Source organism: Odontesthes bonariensis, chromosome 16 (genome assembly GCF_027942865.1).
Source record: "Odontesthes bonariensis isolate fOdoBon6 chromosome 16, fOdoBon6.hap1, whole genome shotgun sequence".
NCBI lineage: Eukaryota > Metazoa > Chordata > Actinopteri > Atheriniformes > Atherinopsidae > Odontesthes > Odontesthes bonariensis.
The window spans coordinates 35,449,931-35,472,492 of NC_134521.1; the positions used below are offsets into that span (position 1 = coordinate 35,449,931).

A 22,562-nucleotide genomic window follows, 5' to 3' on the forward strand; every position below is an offset into this window, starting at 1 on the left:
CCATTTGCATCTTCCCTCGGGGCGCCAACGCGGTGTGCACGCATGATTTCAACAGATCCCAGGTTAGGAAACCAGCGTGATATGGCATCCGACAGGAAAGCAAGAACATTCAGTGTCTCTGCGTTTTCAGGGACTCCGTGAACCCGTAAGTTATCTCTGCGCGACCTGTCCTCCATGTCGGCAATTTTGTCCTCCAATTGGGTGTGTTTTTCTGCCAGTTTTTCCACCGACGAGAGCCGACGGTCCACCTCCACCACACGGTTCTCGTCCTTCTCCATATGGTCCATACACTTAGAAATATCAGCCTGCATGGCAACCATCTCGCCACGAAATGCCGCGACCTGCGCATCCACTAAAGCCTGTGTGCTGCTAGTCAGCTGAGATACAACGTCTTCCACAAGCATGGGGATAGCCTCTTTGATAGCTTCTGCAACTGCTACCTTAACTAGCTCAGCGAGCTCCACGTTGTCGGCTGGGCAGGCTGACGTTTTTTCCGAACCTGCGGCCATCTCCATGTTGTCGACTGAACGAGTTGTTGCCGGCTGAATGTTAGTCGTTGCTTCCGAACTTGCCGAAGTGTTCATGTTGACGGGTGCATTAGCCGCTGCTAGCTGTATGGCTGTCGATTTTCTTTGGATTTGCTGCCATGCGGTCTCACCGCTAACAGTTGAACGAGGTGTTGCTGGCTGTTTGCTTGTCGATTTTTATCTGTTTTGTTGGCATCTCAATACGCACAAAACTTCTACAAAACAAAATAAAACTATCCGAAAGCGTAAAAGTAGCGTTGAATATGAAATTAAAGTTTAAATATTAGGGGGTTCTGCGGAGCTACGGAGCGAAGCGTCTACATCCCTCGCGATGATCACGTGACTCCTTGTGTTTGCCTTTTTGATGTGTTTCAATTTTCAGGGTAAGAGCGGGGGGAGAGGGGGGAGACGAGAGGTGTGACACATACGCTTGCGCTGGTTGAATAACAGTTAGCTTCGTGTCTACGATGTCAAAAAGACAACAAACTTTACTTAACTTTTTCAAAGTCAGTGACCAGTCTGGTCCAAAACGATCAAAAATAGTTTCCGAAAATCATGAGTGTGAAGACCACGGTCACGGTGGAGAGAGCAGCAGTATGCAGCCTACCATTGATGCTGCTAATGCACCTGTCGTTAGAGTATGTGAGGTCATGGATTGCAAAGGGACATAGAACTGCACTGGACACAAGGTGCAGAGACAGAAGAAGGGAAATGGAGGCCGGGCGCTCTATGGCTGCTGTATGGGCCATTTTGGACAAATGATGGTAATAATATATTTTTCCATGCTGTGTTTGATTATTGGGTGGTCTATGGTTTAATTTGTCTGCAAATCTAAATTGAAATCGTAACTTCGTAGAAATCGTAATTCCCACCAGCCTGTTGCTGTTTTGTTTCTCTCTTCCGTTAATTTAACGGACAGATATAATTGCTACAAGTGAAAATGTTGCAGTATATATCTTTTTTTATATTCCGCACTTATGCGGTGCAGTGTTACATCGTTCTGTAATACAAATAAAAATTTACCTGATGTAGAAATATCGTCTGTAGGCAGTGTGTTTTTTTTGTTCCCTTACCTATAACACCCGTACTGAGCCGCCGGATCCACCCCCCCTCTGCCTTCCGGCACCTCCCACTTTACAAATTAAGCACTGAATGCACATAGGAACCATGAAGTCACAATGGGATTTATGAGCAGCCATTTTTTAGCCTTGAGTTCAGTATTTTGGCCATCTTGGTGACAGCCAAACTATGTGTTACAAGTGAGGATAGATTTGACAGAGAACCATACAAAGTATACCTGCCCTTTAGGTAGCTGAAACTACTGAAACCACAATCATTTGCAAAAACGAACACAGTCCTCGAAAAAGCAAGACCTAAAACTTGCTGTTGAGATCATAAACTTGTTAGACAAATGTTAACATCAAATTAGAAGTGAAGTCATTTTACCATAGATTTGTATTGATTCAGACTTCTATTTGCAACTACAAGGTGTTGCCCCTCCTGGCCTTTGCACAAAAAGCATGTTTCAGGCACTGGTGCATTCATTTGATTTTGTATCTTTGACATACAGTGTGGTAATACCTGTGGTTAACTTCTTCCTGCGGTGCCTCTTGTTGTGAAGAGGCCAGCCCCAACAGTATAGTAGAAAAAGCTACAAAATTGCCTCAAAGGAGTTGCAGTTTATATGCTACAAACATTTTTAATTAGAAATAAACTGCTGCCATTATTTATTTTGAAATGATTAAAAATAATCTTAAATCATTCAAAAAATCTGACATGTACAATATTGCTTTTTCATATCAGTCTGAATTTATTACACATGTGAAATATAAGTGAGGGAACAAGGAAATGAAAATAAAGTCTTTTAGCATCTTTACTTTTGTAGGTAGGACTGTAAAGAAAATCATTTATATTCTGTATCCTACTCTTTCAGAGAATTTTGCACAAATTAGATAAGTTGTGCCTTCTTTTTTTATTTGCTGTTAACCATTAGTTTATTGAAGTATTAAATTGAGGTTGGTGAATTGTGGCTAAATTGAATTAATTGGGTCTACAAAATGAATGGATGAAATTGTGGCTGGAAGAGGTCCAAACCTGTGTGCTGGCAGCTTAGGTAAAACACATTTTCAAGGTCAAAATTGTACATAGAAAGAGTACAGCAAACTTGACACTGAAAGCTGTATGAAAGTGTAGCTTTATTTTGACAAAAATAATTAAAATACTAATTTTCAGAGAAAGAAAAACTTATTCCAGAAGATATCACACCTGCTTAGACTGTGTGAACCCAGAGGACTATTGGTGTCTCAGCTCTCAATGAAAGTAAGTTAGTTGTTTTAGTCAGGTTTAACTCACATTTATAACAGTCACATCACTCCTCTTCATGAGCATTCATAAACTGCATTTTTTCTGTTGTGCTGCTGCCACCTGTTGGACATACCACATTTTCACAAGAAAAATTTTACACATTGACTGAAGTGTCTGTTATTCTAAATAGATTTTTACAGATTGTACAACTCATGTCAGTAAACTTTGTATCAGATATCTACAAAAAGGTTTCTTCCACAAAGGGCAACAAGTACAACAGGTCAGATGGAATACATTATCTTCCCCACCATCTGAGAATAGAATACTGCAATGACCATCCACGTCGTCACCTTGTGTCCGTTGTGCAAAGCACGTTAACATCGGGTGTTTGTTGTTCTTCTGTTTTCTGTGTGCGTGGCTTGAAGCCAAACTGGCCGCCATGTTGTGATGCGTACTGTCGCACACAACTGTACTGTTGTTCACTTCATGTCGCCACAGACTGGTTTATATGTTCGTATTTGTTTTTAGAGGTTTTAACATATAATACCGTTTGATTGTGTAATGCCACTGATGGACTCTACATCTGGTGATATTCACGTTTCTTTACAGTTGCTGTGTGTTACGTAATAATGATGCAGTCTGAGGCCAGTTCAGTGTATTGCTCTGACCTCAGATGTTGTTTATTGTATTATTGTGTAGTATCACATGTTTGTTTATGTCATAGTGATGTGACTTTATTTCTGTACCATATATTTATGGTGTTTTTATTTTGCATGCTTCAGGAAATTACAACAGATACACTGTACACTGTTCCAAACTACACTAACGCAATAAAGAAGGGTAAAAGAAACCTCTGGAGTCGCTGCAGTTTTTCTGACAGAAGACTAAGGCCAGACTGTGTACACCAGCATCCAAAAGATCATTTACAAGTGGTCCGTCGAGCCAGATTTCCACACGATGCTGCCATGGCTACTGGTAGAGGATATTATGATGGACAGCCGCCACGGAGTCCCCGTCCCAGCAGGATGCGACGCATTCCCGGACATCTGGAGGACTACCAACTTGGCTACTCCCTTCAACCCCTTCATCCCACCATGACGACGACGTCAACATATGTAGCACCACCCGAAAAGGTAGGATTCCTTCCCTATCCAGGACCCACATATCAGTCCTATGAGAGCCCTGATAATAGACTTCAGCTCCTAGAGGCACACTGGCAGACTATGAGACACTTAATGAGAGAGCTGGAGGCTGAAATGGACAGTGTAAGTCTAACTCCTCATCCTTAAGGAAGCTATATTCCCCACATATCGCTCACATCAATATGCTGCAGATATGCCTCAGTCCATTAGCTTTCCTCATCGAGAGAGAATCCACATGTGTCCCAGTCCCACTATGATGGCACAGGATCCATCTGCTTCACACATTCCATCTCTGATGACCCCTCCATCTCAAGTTCAGGGCACAGGTGCTGCCTCATCAATGGCCCCGCCTGCACAACCAGTGCCTCCGTTCAACATGATAACTACTCAAAACCCACTACCTCACTAGTGCCACCAGCAGTCTCTGCGGTTCCAGTCCAGCCGATCCAGATTGCACCTGCCCCATCACGACAGTGTACAGTGCACCCAGATATTGGCAGCCTCCTCCTTAACCACATCCCGCTCCTGCTGTCCAACACTACTATCCGCAGCAGCCCTTTGCACCTGTGCAGCCACCAGATAACCCCAATGCACCCGGTGTTTTGGAGATGGTTATTGGTTCATCATTTGGCATTCCCAAGCCCAATTCAGATCAAATCAACCTCAGTTTCTATCATGCATTTAGTCGTTACAAAAACATATCTTGCATCTATCTGGGAAAGTTTCCACATCGTCCAACACAGATGTTGATCCTCAATATACCCTCACATTGTCCAGCGCAAAAGTCCAGCCTTTTTGTTTTGGTTCTTTTTTTGTCAGGTCTATCCATCCATTCATTTGGCACACGATTTTCATCTTCTGTTGTTAGGTTGTTTATACTATGGGCGTGGCGGTGTGCGAAAACCCTCCCTTTAGAAGAGCTAAAGAACACATAGCATATGCGGCCTTGCCACTCATTAAAAAGGCTCTATTTCTCATTGGGGCCTGTTTGATACTTTGACCCCTTTTATGCTCTTTAAATGGGCAGACCTTCTGCATTTGTGCTGTTTGATTCTTTCAGACCTTTGATACGGGACAGAGGCCTGTAGACAAATTTTTTTTTTTTAAAGTTTAAGAAATCTAAGTTGAAGGTGGGATCTTTTTTCAGCGATGCAAACAATTTCGGTCGGGGGGTTGCCATGAAAGATAAAGATAGATAAAGTAAGCCAGGCTATAGCCGGAAAGCGTCGCTTGAACTAGCGCCATCTCCCAATTAAGCCTCAAGTTGTTCCTCGAAGATATTTTAGCTGCATCTCGGTGAGGCTAATCCAAGCGAGGCTTACATAGCCTAGCTTAGTGCGAGTGCACGAGGAACGTAAGAAGCCCTGACGAGTGGATGGTGGAAAAATGGAGATCTGTGTGAAAAGGAGAGCAAGACAAGAGCTGTTATTTTTTCGGCAGTTGAACAAATAATGCTGATGGAGCTGTATGAGGATTTTAAAAGTGTCATCACCAGAAATGGTAATACAGCTGCGATCAATAAAGCGAAGAAACAGCATGGCAAACAACTGCAGACAGACTAAATGCGTAAGTTATGAAAGTTTCATACCATTGACATTCATTTTACTGTCCTCATGTATTTATGCTCTCCTCTTGGTGTTATAATGTGTTTACATAAAGCATGCTGAATTGTCTCTGTATGAGATGTACTGCACAAATATACTGGCTCTGCAGTTTATTAATAACCCAATAATCGACACACATCATCATACTTTGTGACTATATTATCCTGTGTGTGACCCACATATTATTTTTCACTGTTACATCTCAACAGGAGCTATCTTTACAGCCAAAAGCGTACCTGGCAGCAAGTGATGGTAAAGTACAGGAAAATATTTCAGAGTGTTAAGTAGCCTTTGAAGAAATGTGTTTGTCCAATAAAGAGAGCACCAAACTAGATATGGAATACAAGAAACTGAAAATAAAAAAGATCAAGCTAGAGATTATGAAACTGGAGATGGATGTTAGTATAAATTCAGATAAAGGAGAATTTTGTGTTGTGAACTGTATTTAATTCTGTTTTCTCTCCACAGCTTGAGAAACATGTAATAATAATTAAACAATTCAACACAACTTGAAGTCAAACTTGTCATTATTGTGCGGTTCATGCAACGTGTTAGAAATGTGTTTTTTCCATTTATATTCACAGTGGGGTGCCATGACCTAACGTGTGGAAAGTTATAAATCATCTCTGTCCATTTAGCCTTCTTACACTTGCTCTGACTTAAACTGCTACTGTGTCAATGCTAAATTATGAAAAGAAGTTCTAACTCAAAGGTCACAACAATAAGGATCAATGGAAATATGTGTCCCTGTATATAGGTCCTCACTGTGTCAGGAGAAACTGAGTCCTTTCAGGCACCGGAAGCTCCAGGGACTCAGACTTCAGCCTGAAAAGTTGTCCACAAGACAAAATGTATAAAATATGCATGTGCATGTGCATGCCCTTGTTCCTGGATCAGGATATGGCGTGAGGAGGTACGGCCAGCATGCATAGCCTCTGTCCCCAAGCAGGACACCATTGAACTCTCCTGCAGAATAAGAGAAATGTTGGATGGATATACATGTGTTAAGACTTGGCAATTTGATGCAATATGTGCCTTATATGGCTATTTATAATAAAGTATGACGAGCACTTTAAATTCCTTAAGATGACCTCTACACCTGACCTCTCATTACATTACCAAAATTCTGCCTATGCTACACCTTACTTCAAAAGTACACTCCTTCGGGTAAGTAAAATTCTTGCGCCTTGTGCAAACTTCTGTGCCAGTGAGGATGCTCGGAAGATCCTAGAATCATGAACTGATCCCGGCCATTTAGCCTCAATGTTGGAAATGAAATGACCTCCATCACAGATCATCTGTATGCTCGGAGGATAGGAGTCAATGATGAGGTTTCACAGGGCATAAATGTAACATTGCTCAGCATTACTCAAAGGGGTTGATGTGGTATTTTTCAAAATGAGAAATCCAGTTCAGAGTCTATGGACAATTATCCCCAAGTGTACCTGTACATTTAGGATATGGAAAAATGTTCGGTTTACATAGTCAGCCTCCACAGGTCCAGCAGGGGCCTGGACAATGTGACAATGTTTAAATCCAGACTGAAAACAGTTCTATTTAGATGTGCATATGACACCTGAAAGTATTTTATCTGCACTCTTTTAAATTAATTAATTAATAATTTTTTTGTTTTTTGGAATGATTTTATTGCCTTCTTGTGATTTTATGTAGCTGTAAAGCACTTTGAATTGCCTTGTGTACGAATTGTGCTCTACACATTGCCTTGCCTTGGATGCGTACTTGGGTACAGTGTAGTGCACCGATAACATTAGGGAAGCCTGAGGGAGATGATGAACTTAATGCAAATACTTCAGCCAGCAGGTTGTTTTACATTATCGGCTACTGTAAATGTGGAGCAGCAGCCTGAAAGGACAGAGGTCATATTTTTAATATGGTAAGATGTTTTAATTCCTGCGTTTTATCTAATATCTTGTTTGTACAGTCCTTGACTGTACAAATAATTTGTATCATTAACATTATTACCTGTCCCCCATGTTTCTGAGTCTGGTCCTACGTGGGTGTAGATCAGATGTTTGTTAGGTATTGATTAGTTTTAATGAATACCATGTTCTCTCTCATTTAATTTCATGTTCAATACGTGTGTATAGTTGCGTTTCTTTAGTTGCACTGGCACCGACTGATTGATTTTTCGAGACAGTGAAAGTGGTGATATGATAACCACAGTTTTTGTTTCGTTTTTTAGACAACACATTGTTTTGAGTTGCGGGAGCGCAGAATTCTAGGTGAACATTTCTTTCCGGAGTCGGTTTCAGCCGGTCGGACATTTTTTGAGTTGCAGCTAAGCTAAGCTTCAAATTTAGCCTGCCCGGGACCAGGCTAGTTCAGCAGCATAAATTACCATGGTTACTCAGCGGGCGTTCAAATAAGCCACCTTTATGGAACGGAACTCTCGCTAAATTTAGCCAGAAGTAGTGAAATAAGCCAGGCTTTCCGCTAAGCCAGCTTCTAGGAATACCCCCCTGAATTTGAACCTGGGTTGCTGCGACCACAACGCAGAGTACTAACCACTATACGATCACGGCTGGTTGTGGGGTTTTGTCGTGTGTGGCTTTGATGTGATCCGAAACACCTTTGTATCCCAAGGATAGCATATGTAGCTCTGCGGCATGTGGCTGGCAGGCATGGTTTTTTTTGTGTGTTTGGAGCAAAATCATTGACAGCAGAGATAAAGAGGAAGACGAGCTTTTCCTTTCCTTTCAAAGCTTTTGAAATATGCTGTTTTACGAAAGACTGTACCACTCTCTAGCAGATTTGCTAAGGTCTAGTGGCGCAATGGATAACGCGTCTGACTACAGATCAGAAGATTCTCAACTGCTGGCTAGCTAGGCACGCTGGTTTTAGTCTCTCACTTCTCCCACAGCTATAGAACAGGTAGAAACAACCTAACAACAGAAGATGAAAATCGTGTGCCAAATGAATGGATGGATAGACCTGACAAAAAAGAACCAAAACAAAAAGGCTGGACTTTTGCGCTGGACAATGTGAGGGTATATTGAGGATCAACATCTGTGTTGGACGATGTGGAGACTTTCCCAGATAGATGCCAGATATGTTTTTGTAACCACTAAATTCATGATAGAAACTGAGGCTGATTTGATCTGAAAGTGATGGTTTTTCATCACTTTTTGTGTGTATTTAACTGATAAACAGGCCCAAGCCCCTGGCTCCCTTCCATAACTCATTTGGTACAGCAGAGAACTGCAGGTGTCCCATGATACGCATCTTAAGCCTCGTCATGATGCCATTTAGCAACAGATGAGCAACGCTGCATGCCATGTTCATTTACTGCAGCCACAGTCACGCACTGCCATCACCAGAGCGCCCTAAAGGAATACTTTTCAGCTGTGTAATGTTTGTCACGATCGCGGTGCATCCCTTTTCTCTTGCACCGTAGTTAGCTTACGAGCTAGCGGTTTCCTCATCCGACCCGAGAGTGCTGCTGCTGGCCGTGAGTTTCTCCCATGCGCCGCTATGGATGTGCTGTGGATGGTGCACGACGCACAGTTCGCTATGATTGGTCGGTTAGGTTAAGGACGACCTGCGTCGGCGGGAACCAGCATTAAAAAAAAAAAAAAATTGCGCTGATTGGCAAAGGCGATCTATACGGTTTCTCTAATTTGGTAGATCGCCTGCGATTCTCCACTCTTCCTCGCCAGTCACGATTTTATATCGTCAGATCGCGCACCCCTAGTAGGTGCCCAACAACAGTTCTCCTTAGGACGCTGGTTCAATTCCGGCTCGAAGGATGTGCCAAGCTTTTGTGTACAAAGGCTCTTTTGGCCACCTCCGTCAATCCTTTCAAAGCTTTTGGAATATGCTATTTTACTATAGACTGTACCACTCTCTAGCAGATTTGTACGGGCTAGTGGCGCAATGGATAATGCATCTGACTATGGATCAGAAGATTCTAGGTTTGACTCCTGGCTAGCTCGGCAAGCTGGTTTTAGTCTCTCACTTCTCCCACTGCTATAGAACAGGATGGCTTTAAACCTTCTACTCCCTGGGTATCCCAGCTCACTTACGCCCCAAAGATACCGCACAGTGTGTCGTCTTGCAACACATGTGGCTGACCCCACACCGTAAGGAAAGCTCGTCTTCCTCTTTATCTCTGCTGTCAATGATTTTGCTCCAAACACAAAAAAAAAAACATGCCTGCCAGCCACATGCCGCAGAGCTACATATGCTATCCTTGGGATACCAAGGTGTTTCGGATCACATCAAAGCCACACACGACAAAAACCCACAACCAGCAGTGATCGTATAGTGGTTAGTACTCTGCGTTGTGGTCGCAGCAACCCCGGTTCCAATCCGGGTCACGGCAACCCCCCGACCCAAATTGTTTGCATTGCTGAAAAAAGATCCCACCTTCAACTTAGATTTCTTAAACTTTAAAAAAAAAAAAAATTTGTCTACAGGCCTCTGTCCCGTATCAAAGGTCTGAAAGAATCAAACAGCACAAATGCAGAAGGTCTGCCCATTTAAAGAGCATAAAAGGGGTCAAAGTATCAAACAGGCCCCAATGAGAAATAGTGCTTTTTAATGAATGTGTTTTTTTGCTCTTCTAAAGGGAGGGTTTTCGCACACCGCCACGCCCATAGTATAAACAACCTAACAACAGAAGATGAAAATCGTGTGCCAAATGAATGGATGGATAGACCTGACAAAAAAAGAACCAAAACAAAAAGGTTGGACTTTTGCGCTGGACAATGTGAGGGTATATTGAGGATCAACATCTGTGTTGGACGATGTGGAGACTTTCCCAGATAGATGCCAGATATGTTTTTGTAACCACTAAATGCATGATAGAAACTGAGGCTGATTTGATCTGAAACGCATCTGAAACTGATGGTTTCTCATCACTTTTTGTGTTTGTTTAACTGATGTAGCACCCCACCACTCTATAACCTGTCTGCCCAACTTATAAAGACCGAAGGGGTGGTTTGGGTTCTTCTGGTAACAGGAAGATATAATAATATTTACCTTTACAACCAAACTATTGTTAGATTCGGTTCTTTTAGTTGGAAGCTCAAGAACGGACCGGAGTAATTCAAGTGAAAATGAAGTCTTTAATGGATGGCCACAAGTGCAGTATTTCAGCGCTGGTCTCAGTATGACAGAACTCTCGCAGGAATCCGTCAGACAGAGCCACGATTTCCGGGTATCATTTGTATTTATAGCCTCATAGGTTGGACTCACATTCGACCGAGTATGATTGGACATGAGTAGGTTCAACATGCTTCGTCATATTCTCTGGATCAGCCCAAAACAATGTGTGTGTGTGAATCTGCCCTTGCTTTCCCAATTGTTTTGTCTTCCTATTCCTGGGTCACTTTAGGTCATCATGGAAAAGTACTGAGACTATTTCATTCATAATGTCTAAGAACTAAGCCAATTTTAACAATCCCCCTTTTGAAGTGATTTTATCATTTCAACTAATTCAGTCAAATAACTGAGGTAGGAATGTAATCTTCTGTATTGTGTCACATCTGTTTTAGCAGTAGCAAGTTTTTAGCAGCCCCCCCAAACTGCAAGAGGTCATCATGGAAAAGTACTGAGACTTATTTCATTCATAATGTCTAAGAACAAAGCCAATTTTAACACTATATTCAAAATAAATGACTCCAGACAACTGCTTTGAAAATAATAAGAATACTTAGTTTTAATAAACAAAAAGTAAAAGGAACAGTTCACTATTTAAGACCTTGAGTCCCAGTTCCAGCTTGTTTATCAAGAATAAGAAATGAGGAGACCATTTTCACAACAATAGCTCATTTCTATCCATTTTGGCTGTTTTCGCTGGTCCATCCTGCTGCTACAGACAGGGTTCCATTGGGCACTCTGTTCAATGTCCTTAAAACAATACTAATGTTAATTTTAAAGAAAAGGTCAACTCACCGGGTTAGTGGATGTTCCTGTGTGTCCCAAAAAAAATTGCGTTGCGAAATAAAAGTTATTTCTTGCTTTATTTAGCATTTTGTAATCCAATTGTATTCCGTTTGGAAGACTTTTCACTTTCACTGTCAGATCACTGCGCCAGGGCTGGAGCCTCAGACTCAAATATAGAGCGGATGTTTACGTGCGTCGTGATTTAGCATGAAAAATAGTTCCTGAACAGCAAAGAACACGGATTACACGGATGGAAAACCATAAAATGCGCCAACATTTTTTTTTTTTAATACCACTAACCACCCGGTGAGTTGACCTTTTCTTTAAAATTAACATTAGTATTGTTTTAAGGACATTGAACAGAGTGCCCAATGGAACCCTGTCTGTAGCAGCAGGATGGACCAGCGAAAACAGCCAAAATGGATAGAAATGAGCTATTGTTGTGAAAATGGTCTCCTCATTTCTTATTCTTGATAAACAAGCTGGAACTGGGACTCAAGGTCTTAAATAGTGAACTGTTCCTTTAACCCTTCCCAGTAAGAACAAAATCCCTTTTTACCTTAACCACTTTAAGTGTCAACCCCAATAAAACACTTCTTTCTGCCAAAATTAATAAAGAAAAGAAACCTTATATACACTTACTATATGAACTTTTACAATGTACAGTCTATCAACACACAGTACGTTATGCATGGGCCCCACTCACACACGCATTCACTCACTCACTCACTCAGAGTTACCACGTGGCTGAAAACGTTGCAGGCCTGATCGTTCTCCACAGTGCGTTGCAACAAATCCCGGTTGCTCCAAAGCGAAACAACTCACTGTGCTGCAACTGAATACTTCCCGGCTGGTTTTTCCTCGTTGGCTAACAGGAACACAGCTGTGCAGAAGGTCTTTAGGCCTCGTCCTCACCCACAGGTAGAAGATGGCCAGGCATCTACAGTTGCTAACCTTCTCGTTGAAGCACCTTATGTCCTTCACTGACGTCCGCAAACTCCGGCTCACCTTAATGCGCTGAATGTTGTGACTGACTCACTTCACCAATTACTTTACTTGGTTATTTCAGTTTTCTTCAACCTCTCGTTGCTGACTCAATCAATTCTCTTTCCTTCTCCGTCTGCTTCCCCTCGTGGTCCTTCTCTCTCTTCTCTTCTCTTCCTCTCATGTCCAACCAATTAGTACAGGTGATACTCAATGACCAAACTTTGAACCAATTAAAAACGAGTTAACAGAGAATGGAGATTAAGGGCGTACTGTGCATTTCTCACTCACAGCTACTGGGAATGATCCACAAGATTGTACGTTCAGTTCACTCCATGGGTACACACAAAGCTCACATACATACATACATATTCTTACATATTTCTTACACAAGATCACAACTTAACTTAATTAACCATGTTATAAGTCTGTGTTAATAAACAGACTTTTAGGCTTATAATCAATTTCCGCCATGTCCGCTCGTACCCATGGTTACTCCAAAGATTTTCTTAGTCCTATTTGACCGTCTCTGGTTACTCCACAAACGCAAAGTCCTGCACACATTTGGGAATGCGGCAGAAATCATACATATTAGAATAACTGTAATTTTAACACGCCATCTCCATTTGAAATCAAATTTAGCATGCTTGAAAACACAGTATGTAGAATCTTGGATGTTAAGTTGCAGTATTTGATCAATGAATATGGTTCGTTTGTTATTGCCATTTTATAGAAATGGCCTTGATCGTATAGTGGTTAGTACTCTGCGTTGTGTTTGCAGTAACCCTGATTCCAAACCTGGGTCACTGCAACACCCGACCCAAATTTTTTGCATTGCTGAAAAAAGATCCCACCTTCAACTTAGATTTCTTAAACTTTTTAAAAAAAGATTTTGTCTACAGGCCTCTGTCCCATATCAAAGGTCTGAAAGAATCCAACAGCACAAATGCAGAAGGTCTGCCCATTTAAAGAGCATAAAAGGGGTCAAAGTATCAAACAGGCCCCAATGAGAAATAGTGCCTTTTTAATGTTTTTTAGCTCTTCTAAAAGTTGGGTTTTCGCACACCGCCACGCCCATAGTATAAACAACCTAACAACAGAAGATGAAAATCGTGTGCCAAATGAATGGATGGATAGACCTGACAAAAAAGAACCAAAACAAAAAGGCTGGACTTTTGCGCTGGACAATGTGAGGGTATATTGAGGATCAACATCTGTGTTGGACGATGTGGAGACTTTCCCAGATAGATGCCAGATATGTTTTTGTAACCACTAAATGCCTGATAGAAACTGAGGCTGATTTGATCTGAAACGCATCTGAAAGTGATGGTTTCTCATCACTTTTTGTGTGTATTTAACTGATAAACAGGCCCAAGCCCCTGGCTCCCTTCCATAACTCATTTGGTACAGCAGAGAGCTGCAGGTGTCCCATGATACGCAGCTTAAGCCTCGTTACATGCATTCATACAGGATTCATGAAAAGGATGTGGGCTTTGCTCCCTTCGATAGCTCAGTTGGTAGAGCGGAGGACTGTAGGTGCCCAACAACAGTTATCTTTAGGTCGCTGGTTCAATTCCGGCTCGAAGGGTGTGCCAAGCTTTTGTGTACAGAGGCTCTTTTGGCCAACTCCGTCAATCCTTTCAAAGCTTTTGGAATATGCTATTTTACGAAAGACTCTACCACTCTCTGTCAGATTTGCTAAGGGCTAGTGGCACAATGGATAACGCGTCTGACTACGGATCAGAAGATTCTAGGTTCAACTCCTGGCTAGCTCGGCACACTGGTTTTAGTCTCTCACTTCTCCCACTGCTATAGAACAGGATGGCTTTAAACCTTCTACTCCCTGGGTATCCCAGCTCACTTACGCCCCAAAGATACCGCACAGTGTGTCGTCTTGCAACACATGTGGCTGACCCCACACCGTAAGGAAAGCTCGTCTTCCTCTTTATCTCTGCTGTCAATGATTTTGCTCCAAACACAAAAAAAAAACATGCCTGCCAGCCACATGCCGCAGAGCTATATGCTATCCTTGGGATACCAAGGTGTTTCGGATCACATCAAAGCCACACACGAAAAGCTGCTATAGGCCTAGACTGCTGGGGGGCCTCATCTGTCACACCTTTCCTCACTTTACTCTCTTTATGTATATGTGATATTATTGTGGTCATTAACTCGTGTTTCCCTGTTCCAACAGATATCCTTTGAATGGTGTTACAGTGCCGCCGCGGCCCTCCCCCCCTTTCTGTCTTCTCAAACCCCAGCTGGTGGAGGCGGATGGCCACCCTTCCTGAGTCTGGTTCTGCCAGAGGTTTCTTCCTGTTAAAAGGGAGTCGTTTCTCTCCACAGTCGCCTCAGGCACGCTCAGGCCGGGAGATTGGACCGATAAACAAAAAGTTTTCAGTGCAATCTGTTGGTTTTCTTAGCTAGGAAATTGTTTTTGAATTGGCTCTATATGAACGAATTGGATTATTTTATGAATTATGATTATTATTAATTAATTGAATTCCAATTGGCTTGAATTGGACTTACTATCTAAGTGCCTTGAGATGACATTTGTTGTATTTGGCGCTATATAAATAAAAATGAATTGAATTGAATTGAATTGAAAAAAACCCACAACCGGCCGTGATCGTATAGTGGTTAGTACTCTGCGTTGTGGTCGCAGTAACTCTGGTTCCAATCCGGGTCACGGCAACCCCCCGACCCAAATTGGTTGCATCGCTGAAAAAAGATCCCACTTTCAACTTAGATTTCTTAATGGAAACTAATGGAAACTCACGGCTCCCGCAAACGAAGCCCAACACTGACACCTACTGGCAGGAAGCAGCAGAGGGTGCCAGAAACAAACTCAATTTGTTTTCACACTCAGGTGACGGTAGGTGGCGGTGTTTCTTCCCAGGTGGCACTGTTCTTCCCCTGGGGTTACACAGAAGTCGATTTTTAAAACGCCCCCCCCCAACCTTTCTTTCTTCCTTCTCCCGGGGCTGCCTTTAATGGAAACTAATGGAAACTCACGTTTCCCGCAAACGAAGCCCAACACTGACACCTACTGGCAGGAAGCAGCAGAGGGTGCCCGAAACAAACTCAATTTGTTTTCACACTCAGGTGACGGTAGGTGGCGGTGTTTCTTCCCAGGTGGCGGTAGGTGGGTAGTGTTCTTACACAGAGGTCGATTTTTAAAACGCCCCCCCATCTTCCCCTGGGGCTGGACCGCCGCCGGGTCATCTCGACCCGGAGGATAGCACAAGGGATAAGGAAACTACTAAAATTACTAAGTGTTTCCCCAGTAATTTACACCCACGTCTCGTCGGGTCACAGCGACCCGATGCTTACGGGGGGATGAACGAGGGTGCGTGAAGGTAACAAGTAACAAGAGAGACAGCGAGGAGGAGGAGAAGAAGGACAACTCTCTCAGCCGTGAAGTCTGTGGAGAGTGTAATGTGGCTGGCCTTCATGGTCAACACATTACTACTTGATCGATCTGACATTATGCAGAGCGTTTACACACAGTGCACTTCACTCCTGCCAGAGTCGAAATCAGCCGGCCTGAAAAGCTGATTTCCCTTAAGCTATAGGCTAAACTCTGTAAATATATAACTTTAGCAACATTTGAAACATTTTCAGGCGAGAAAGTAGTCGTTTAGACCCCCAAGGTGTTGAAAATCTGACAAAATACCGGCTATTTACAAGAAGAAGAAGAAGAAGCATGAATCTATGGAAGAGAGACTTGCCAAAGAGCTCCTGGCGGTGAATTTCCTTTCATCGTAGTAGGCTTGTCATTGAAAAAACCCGCTACTCCACCTACTGTCCTGGCGGTGAATCGCCACGCAGCACACGCAACCGCCGACGAAGCAAAAATAAGTATAAACGTCTCGAGCCATTAACATACGTGCAAGACGCAAGCGCAAGGGCAGTTAAAAGAAGTATAACTCAGCCTTAAGAAATGCAGAGTGGAAGAGGCAGCAAAAATACTAACAACACTACATTATAAACTAAAGCAAGCGCAATCCAGGCTATGGAATAACAATGGAGCTCTGTCAGGCATGCTTACCATCACTAAGCACTTTATTAGGGACACACATTTGCACCTACCAGTACAGTGTATAAAATGTTATTGTTAACATCGAAAATGATGATCTCATCGATTTTGATTAAAACTATAAGACTTGTCTGAGCTCCTAATTCCCACACATCACAGATATTAGAGTTAACTCTGTGTGGTAGCAGCGGCTCTGCAGATGGAAACACCTTGATGATGGAACAGAACAGAAAGTCTTTGGTAACACCAACAACTACCCTTTTTTTTTTTTTTTTTTTTCCTTGTCCTGTCCAGCATTATGGCAGCAGAATTGTAATCTGAATATCGTTTATGCTAAACACATTTGCTATGCCAAGGGAAGCTTTATGAATGTAAAGCTCCCCTTGACGCCCATCAACTCCTCATTTTTATTTATTTATTTTTGTTACAATATTTAACATGATATGATAATAGTGCCGAACCGGACCGGGGGACAGAGAGAGAGGGAAAGCGAAGAAGAGAAAAAAAGAACAGAAACATGAAGAGACAAACATAAAAAACAATGAAAAATCCGACAACCAGCTGCTACACCTGTAAAAACAAAACTGAAGACGATTCACGGCTTTTGTGGGGAATCCAACCTTAGAAGCACCAGGAGCACCTGTAAGCAGACAAGCAGAGAACAAACACACAAACAAAAAAACACAAGCAGCAGCAATCTCATATTCAATTCAATTCAATTCATTTTTATTTATATAGCGCCAAATACAACAAATGTCATCTCAAGGCACTTAGATAGTAAGTCCAATTCTAGCCAATTGGAATTCAATTAATTAATAATAATCATAATTCATAAAATAATCCAATTCGTTCATATAGAGCCAATTCAAAAACAATTTCCTAGCTAAGGAAACCAACAGATTGCACTGAAAACTTTTTGTTTTTCGGTCCAATCTCCCGGCCTGAGCGTGCCTGAGGCGACTGTGGAGAGAAACGACTCCCTTTTAACAGGAAAAAACCTCTGGCAGAACCAGACTCAGGAAGGGTGGCCATCCGCCTCCACCAGCTGGGGTTTGAGAAGACAGAAAGGGGGGGGGGAGGGCCGCAGCGACGGCGGCACTGTAACACCATTCAAAGGATATCTGTTGGAACAGGGAAACACGAGTTAATGACCACAATAATATCACATATACATAAAGAGAGTAAAGTGAGGAAAGGTGTGACAGATGAGGCCCCCCAGCAGTCTAGGCCTATAGCAGCTTAACTATGGGATGTTTCAGGATTACCTGAGCCATCCCTATTTAAGGTAAACACAAGAAACTTGTGCTAACGAAAAAATAAATAATAAAATAAAGGACCAGACTCAGTGAGTAATTCCCTATACTCCCTATATAGATCTGCTCCTCACACCACAACAACCATCTTTTTACAGCCACAAGCTACCTCAGCCTCTCACCAACTGCACACCAGTCACAGCGGGGTGGGGATGCAAACCCTGGTTCGGGTAGGGGGAGAAATAAAAGAGGTAAGATAAGCGGGAATGGGATTCAAACCCTGGTTCGGGTAGGGGGTAGGGGGCATATGATACACAGGTGACCTTAAACCACAAGACAGCACAACAACTGCTTAGTGAGCATAGTGAGCATGCTACTGGGCTAATGAATGTGAGTGTGAGTGTGTGTGCATGAACATGCAATACACATAGATGGTCCCACATAATAACCATGCTTAAATATCAGTGTATAGTGTCACAATCCCCCCCCCCCCAGCAATCAGAAGCAGGCCGAGAGGGCTCCCAGACCCAGGCCACCAACAGCCCCCAAGGAGCACAGAACCCGGGAAGCCCACCATAGGGACGACCACGCATCCCCCAGAAGACAGCAGAGGAAGCTCCCGGACAGAGCCCCCACAAGCATCGGGCAGAGCCCCCCCGGCGACCAGAGGCGGCAGCCTACCAGCCCTGCCAGGCCCCCGCCACCCAGACATGGGCCGCGCGCCAGAACCGGCCCCCGCGAGCCCGAGCGCCACCAAAAAAAAAAAAAATAAAACAAAATAATAATAATAATAATAATAATAAATAAATACATACATAAAGAAAAAATAAAGAAAGAAAAAAACACACATCCACAAACACTCGCACAGCACATGCATCCATCCCCCACCTCCGCTGGAGTGTGGCGTAGCGGGCACATCCGGGGGCCAGCAGCCCCCCAGCAACCACAGACCCTGAACCAGCAGGACAACTCCTCCTCCTGGCCCCCCCGCCCCAGGCAGCAACCAGGCAACAGGGGTGCAGGAAGACCCCTCCCCTCTCCCCTCTGGCTCTTTGATATTTTCTAATAGTGACCAACAACTACTCTTAACTATCAGCCAGAAACAGACATCTGAGTCTGCCATGATCAACGGCTCAGAAAAATGCTCAAAAATAATTGAATACAAAGCTTTTATCAAATCGGCTTCACACCTATGCCTCCATAGTGTCTCCATCCCCAGCCCTGAACTAGAGCTTTTCTGAGGGCACAGGAAAAGCTGCCCAGTATGTGTGGTGCTCCAAATAAAGTGTTTGGTGTGTGTACAGTACAATATGCTCCCATGCACGAGTCTTTCTTTTTTACATATCTGAAAAGTTTTGATTCATAAGGAACGCCTCATTGCAACTGCTATACAGGACCAAACCACTTTAGTTCAATGTGCAGCAAATATTTGACACATGTTCTTTGCAATTTTGGAGCATCTTTTAGCTCAATATGTTTTTTTTTAAAGCTCTTTTAAACCATTTGTATGAAGCCTGATTGGTATTAAAGAGCAAATATGTAAAGTTAACAACAAGCTGGTTTATATTATGGAGTATGTATTGGCTGCAGTTTCAAATATTTCCCCCAATGCCGAAAGGAGCCAGTAGCCTAGATATTAGGAATTCATCAAGGGGGTACTTGAAATGTTAGCATTAGTTCTTATTTGTTGCATGGTTAAATTGTACATTTAAAAAATACACATAACCTTAAAAAGATGCTTGAGTATAGGAATTTCATCATACATGAAATTCTGATGGATAATTTGCAATGCAAAATGAAAATGGGAATTTTACTGAGGTAAAACACAATCACAAGCATAAGAGACCAGGTACAATTAAAACTGCCAAGCCATCTAAAAGCTGCATAAATTTATCATTTATTTACGTTACATGTTGTGTTGTACTTTTGGTGTTTAGGCATGTTAAATTGTTGTCTTCATGAAAGCAAAACGTATTAATATCTAAAATTTTACTAATCTCAAGTTATTCATGTGGTTTGGTCCTGACTGTGCTAGTTTTTCATGAAGCTTTTGTTTCCAGCGTGCTGATAGAAGTGGTTAAGACAAGCAAGGTTTCGTGCTGGATGAAAAGTTAAAACAGGAAATGTCACAAAGAAATGATTCAAGGGCTTCAGGAAGGGGATAGCAAAGAATTTGTACGAGCCATGCGATGGTATCGTGAGTTTACCCCCTGACATAGATGTCAGACATCTTCTCTCCTGTCATGAAAGCATCGTCCTCTAGAATTACGTCATCAGTGTTCCAAATAATAACACGAAGCTCAAAGCTAGACACCAGCAGATCATTGACCGGAGAAGAGAGAAAGGACGAGAGACAGGAGACACACCATAAACACAAACACAAACACGCACACAGAAAAAATGGAAACAAAACAAACAAAAGAAATGGTTAACTGCAAAAAAATAAAAAATCCACACACAGCTCACACCCACAGGATGAGGCTTGGCTGCCTCGTCCCGCTGTACCTACCCCCTGACAAATATGTCACTGGACTTTTCCCCAGTGAAGTAATCATCGTCCTCCAGTATTACTTCGTCAGTATTCCAAATAATCACTCTGAGCTCATATCTGGTAAGGGGGGAGGAGGAAGGAACACATACATATACATAGTTGCACTTATATTTGACTGAAAATATGTATAAGGATCTATGTTTGATTTGAACTCGTCAAACTCGACTCACCATAATTTAACCTGGAAATAAAACTACACATTCTGTTGAAAAAGGTTTGGACACTTTATAAGCAGTGAATAAAAGTCTTTTTTGCAGGATTTTACTTTGGTTAATTATTTCCCATAATTAAAGAGAATAATTTTCTTGGTACTTGGTAAGTAAAGTTCTGCCATCTGGATCTACCTCTTTGGTTTCCGTGGAGATATGTCAATCGCAGGACCAGGAGCAGGCATATCCATATGAAACATGTCCACCCACATCTCAATGCGACCCTTTGAGGGATAAAAAAAAAATGCAGCTATGATATGTCTGTTTGTATGTATGTCATACTATATGTTCAATGTTATGTTGGAACCTGTACAAAGAGCTGCACTGTAAACAAATTCCACCAGCTTGGTTGTGTGGTCATTAAATTAATTACATTACATTACAAAATGCTCCCTTTATTTGACTCGAGACATGGTGGCTCTTCCTTACCTGTTCGATCCCGGGTTTGTCAGGGTTCAGCAGGGGTCTGGTCTCCACATGTTCAGGAACGAGCTTGCAGCCAACTCTGGGAATCTCCTCCCAGTGGTTCAACACTGTTAGGGCTAAGTGCTCCTCAGTCTGCCTCTTCAGACCTCGTGGATCAATATGAACAGAAAGGGAGGAAATTGAGTGGAAAAAGAAAAGAAAAACAAGTAATTTAGGGAAGATAAAATATATGATTGCTATTTTAAAATCTGTGTCTACTAATCATTAGTACAACACACAATACTTTGTCGCTACTTTGACCATAAAATAGTGATGCAGGACATTATGAGATCTCACAGTTGTAAAACTGTAGTCATACCATTTTCATCCTGTTTGTCCCATAAAGATTCGATTTGCCACCTTGACTTTGCCTCCTGGTCCATAATGAGGTCCATCGATCTTGCCTTCCATACAGAGCTTTGCCAAGATCTGATTTGGCTTCATAGGGTCCCGCCAAACATTGTATCCATGGCTAACATCAACAAAAGATATGTTACAAAACTGTAAACTAATTGCTGTCAAACTAGAGGCTTTTGAGATGACAAGACTGTAACATTCATTTATTTTTTTCTATTACTATCATTATTCTATTTACAGTGGATCCTAAATTCCAAGCAATACTAAAGGCAAAGGTTTAGGTTCTTGTGGCGACATAACCAAGCCAATAACTTTGAAAGGATGAGATGCCTTGCTGCTTACACAGAGTAGTTGGATGAGATGCCACATGTGGCTCTGAATTTGCTGTAGAATCGATTCTCCAAGTCGATCTTTGTCTCTCCGATCAGGTCATCAGTGCCGACCAGATCCCATTTGTACACTGACACTGTTAGCATGGACTCCATGGGGAACGTGGCCTCAATGTCAAATGATCTAAATACAGACAAGCAGACCATTAACTGAATTATTCCAAATGTGCAATAGATTCAGATGCATTCAAAAATATTGCTGCATAAAAAGACACAACTTTTTGGATGACTGCTGTTTCTCCAGATTTGATTATTGTGATTTATTGTAAACTTCATGTCAGAACGGCAGCGAACACCACTTCCAAAGATAATACAAGTATTACTTGCACAAATATATCACACTTATTTGATTATAAAGAGTAGCTTCCTCTTAACTCACTTGCCAAATACAGGATTGAGCTGCTTAGAGATGTAGTTCTCTTTGTCCTTGACCTCTGACTTGCCCAGTTTAATGACAACGTATGGATCAGCCTTCCCATTGATATCAGCAGGATGGAGGTCTCTCGCCTGAGAAGAAGTGAGAGAAAATATTGATTCTAAAAGTGCAATCTTATTATTTTTTTACAATGGAATACATTTTTACATTGAGAATATCACCCACCCTGACCACATAGACACGAACAAGTACGTTGATTGGGTCATTGTGTGGAATGCTCTGGAACATCCCCATATTAGGATCAAATCCTGCTTCTCTTGTGATCTCCTCAGACAGAGGTAGCTTGTACATGCACAAAGATCCCTGGGTTACAGAAAAAAACACAAACAAACTTGTTTTACATATTTTCTGTTCGCCAGTGCATGGTTTTGAATATTTTGACATGGTGACCTCTC

The 22,562-nt window shown here is 42.2% G+C and overlaps 1 protein-coding gene and 2 non-coding genes across 3 annotated transcripts; 2 read left to right on the forward strand and 1 right to left on the reverse strand.

The window, feature by feature from the left end:
* The first annotated feature begins 13,967 nt into the window (after window positions 1-13,967).
* On the forward strand, window positions 13,968-14,056 carry trnay-gua (transfer RNA tyrosine (anticodon GUA)). Its single transcript is given in 2 exon segments — window positions 13,968-14,004; window positions 14,021-14,056. It is a non-coding gene; the product is annotated as a tRNA-Tyr (tRNA).
* Window positions 14,057-14,170: 114 nt separating this feature from the next.
* On the forward strand, window positions 14,171-14,243 carry trnar-acg (transfer RNA arginine (anticodon ACG)). Its single transcript has one exon. It is a non-coding gene; the product is annotated as a tRNA-Arg (tRNA).
* A 7,066-nt stretch (window positions 14,244-21,309) lies between these two features.
* LOC142401402 (otoferlin-like) lies at window positions 21,310-22,308 on the reverse strand. Its single transcript, XM_075486795.1, has 4 exons — window positions 22,297-22,308; window positions 22,111-22,238; window positions 21,685-21,855; window positions 21,310-21,457 (listed from the first exon to the last, which is right to left on the reverse strand). The coding sequence occupies exons 1-4, from the start codon at window positions 22,306-22,308 to the stop codon at window positions 21,310-21,312; spliced, it is 459 nt and encodes a 152-aa protein (XP_075342910.1).
* Window positions 22,309-22,562: the final 254 nt, after the last annotated feature.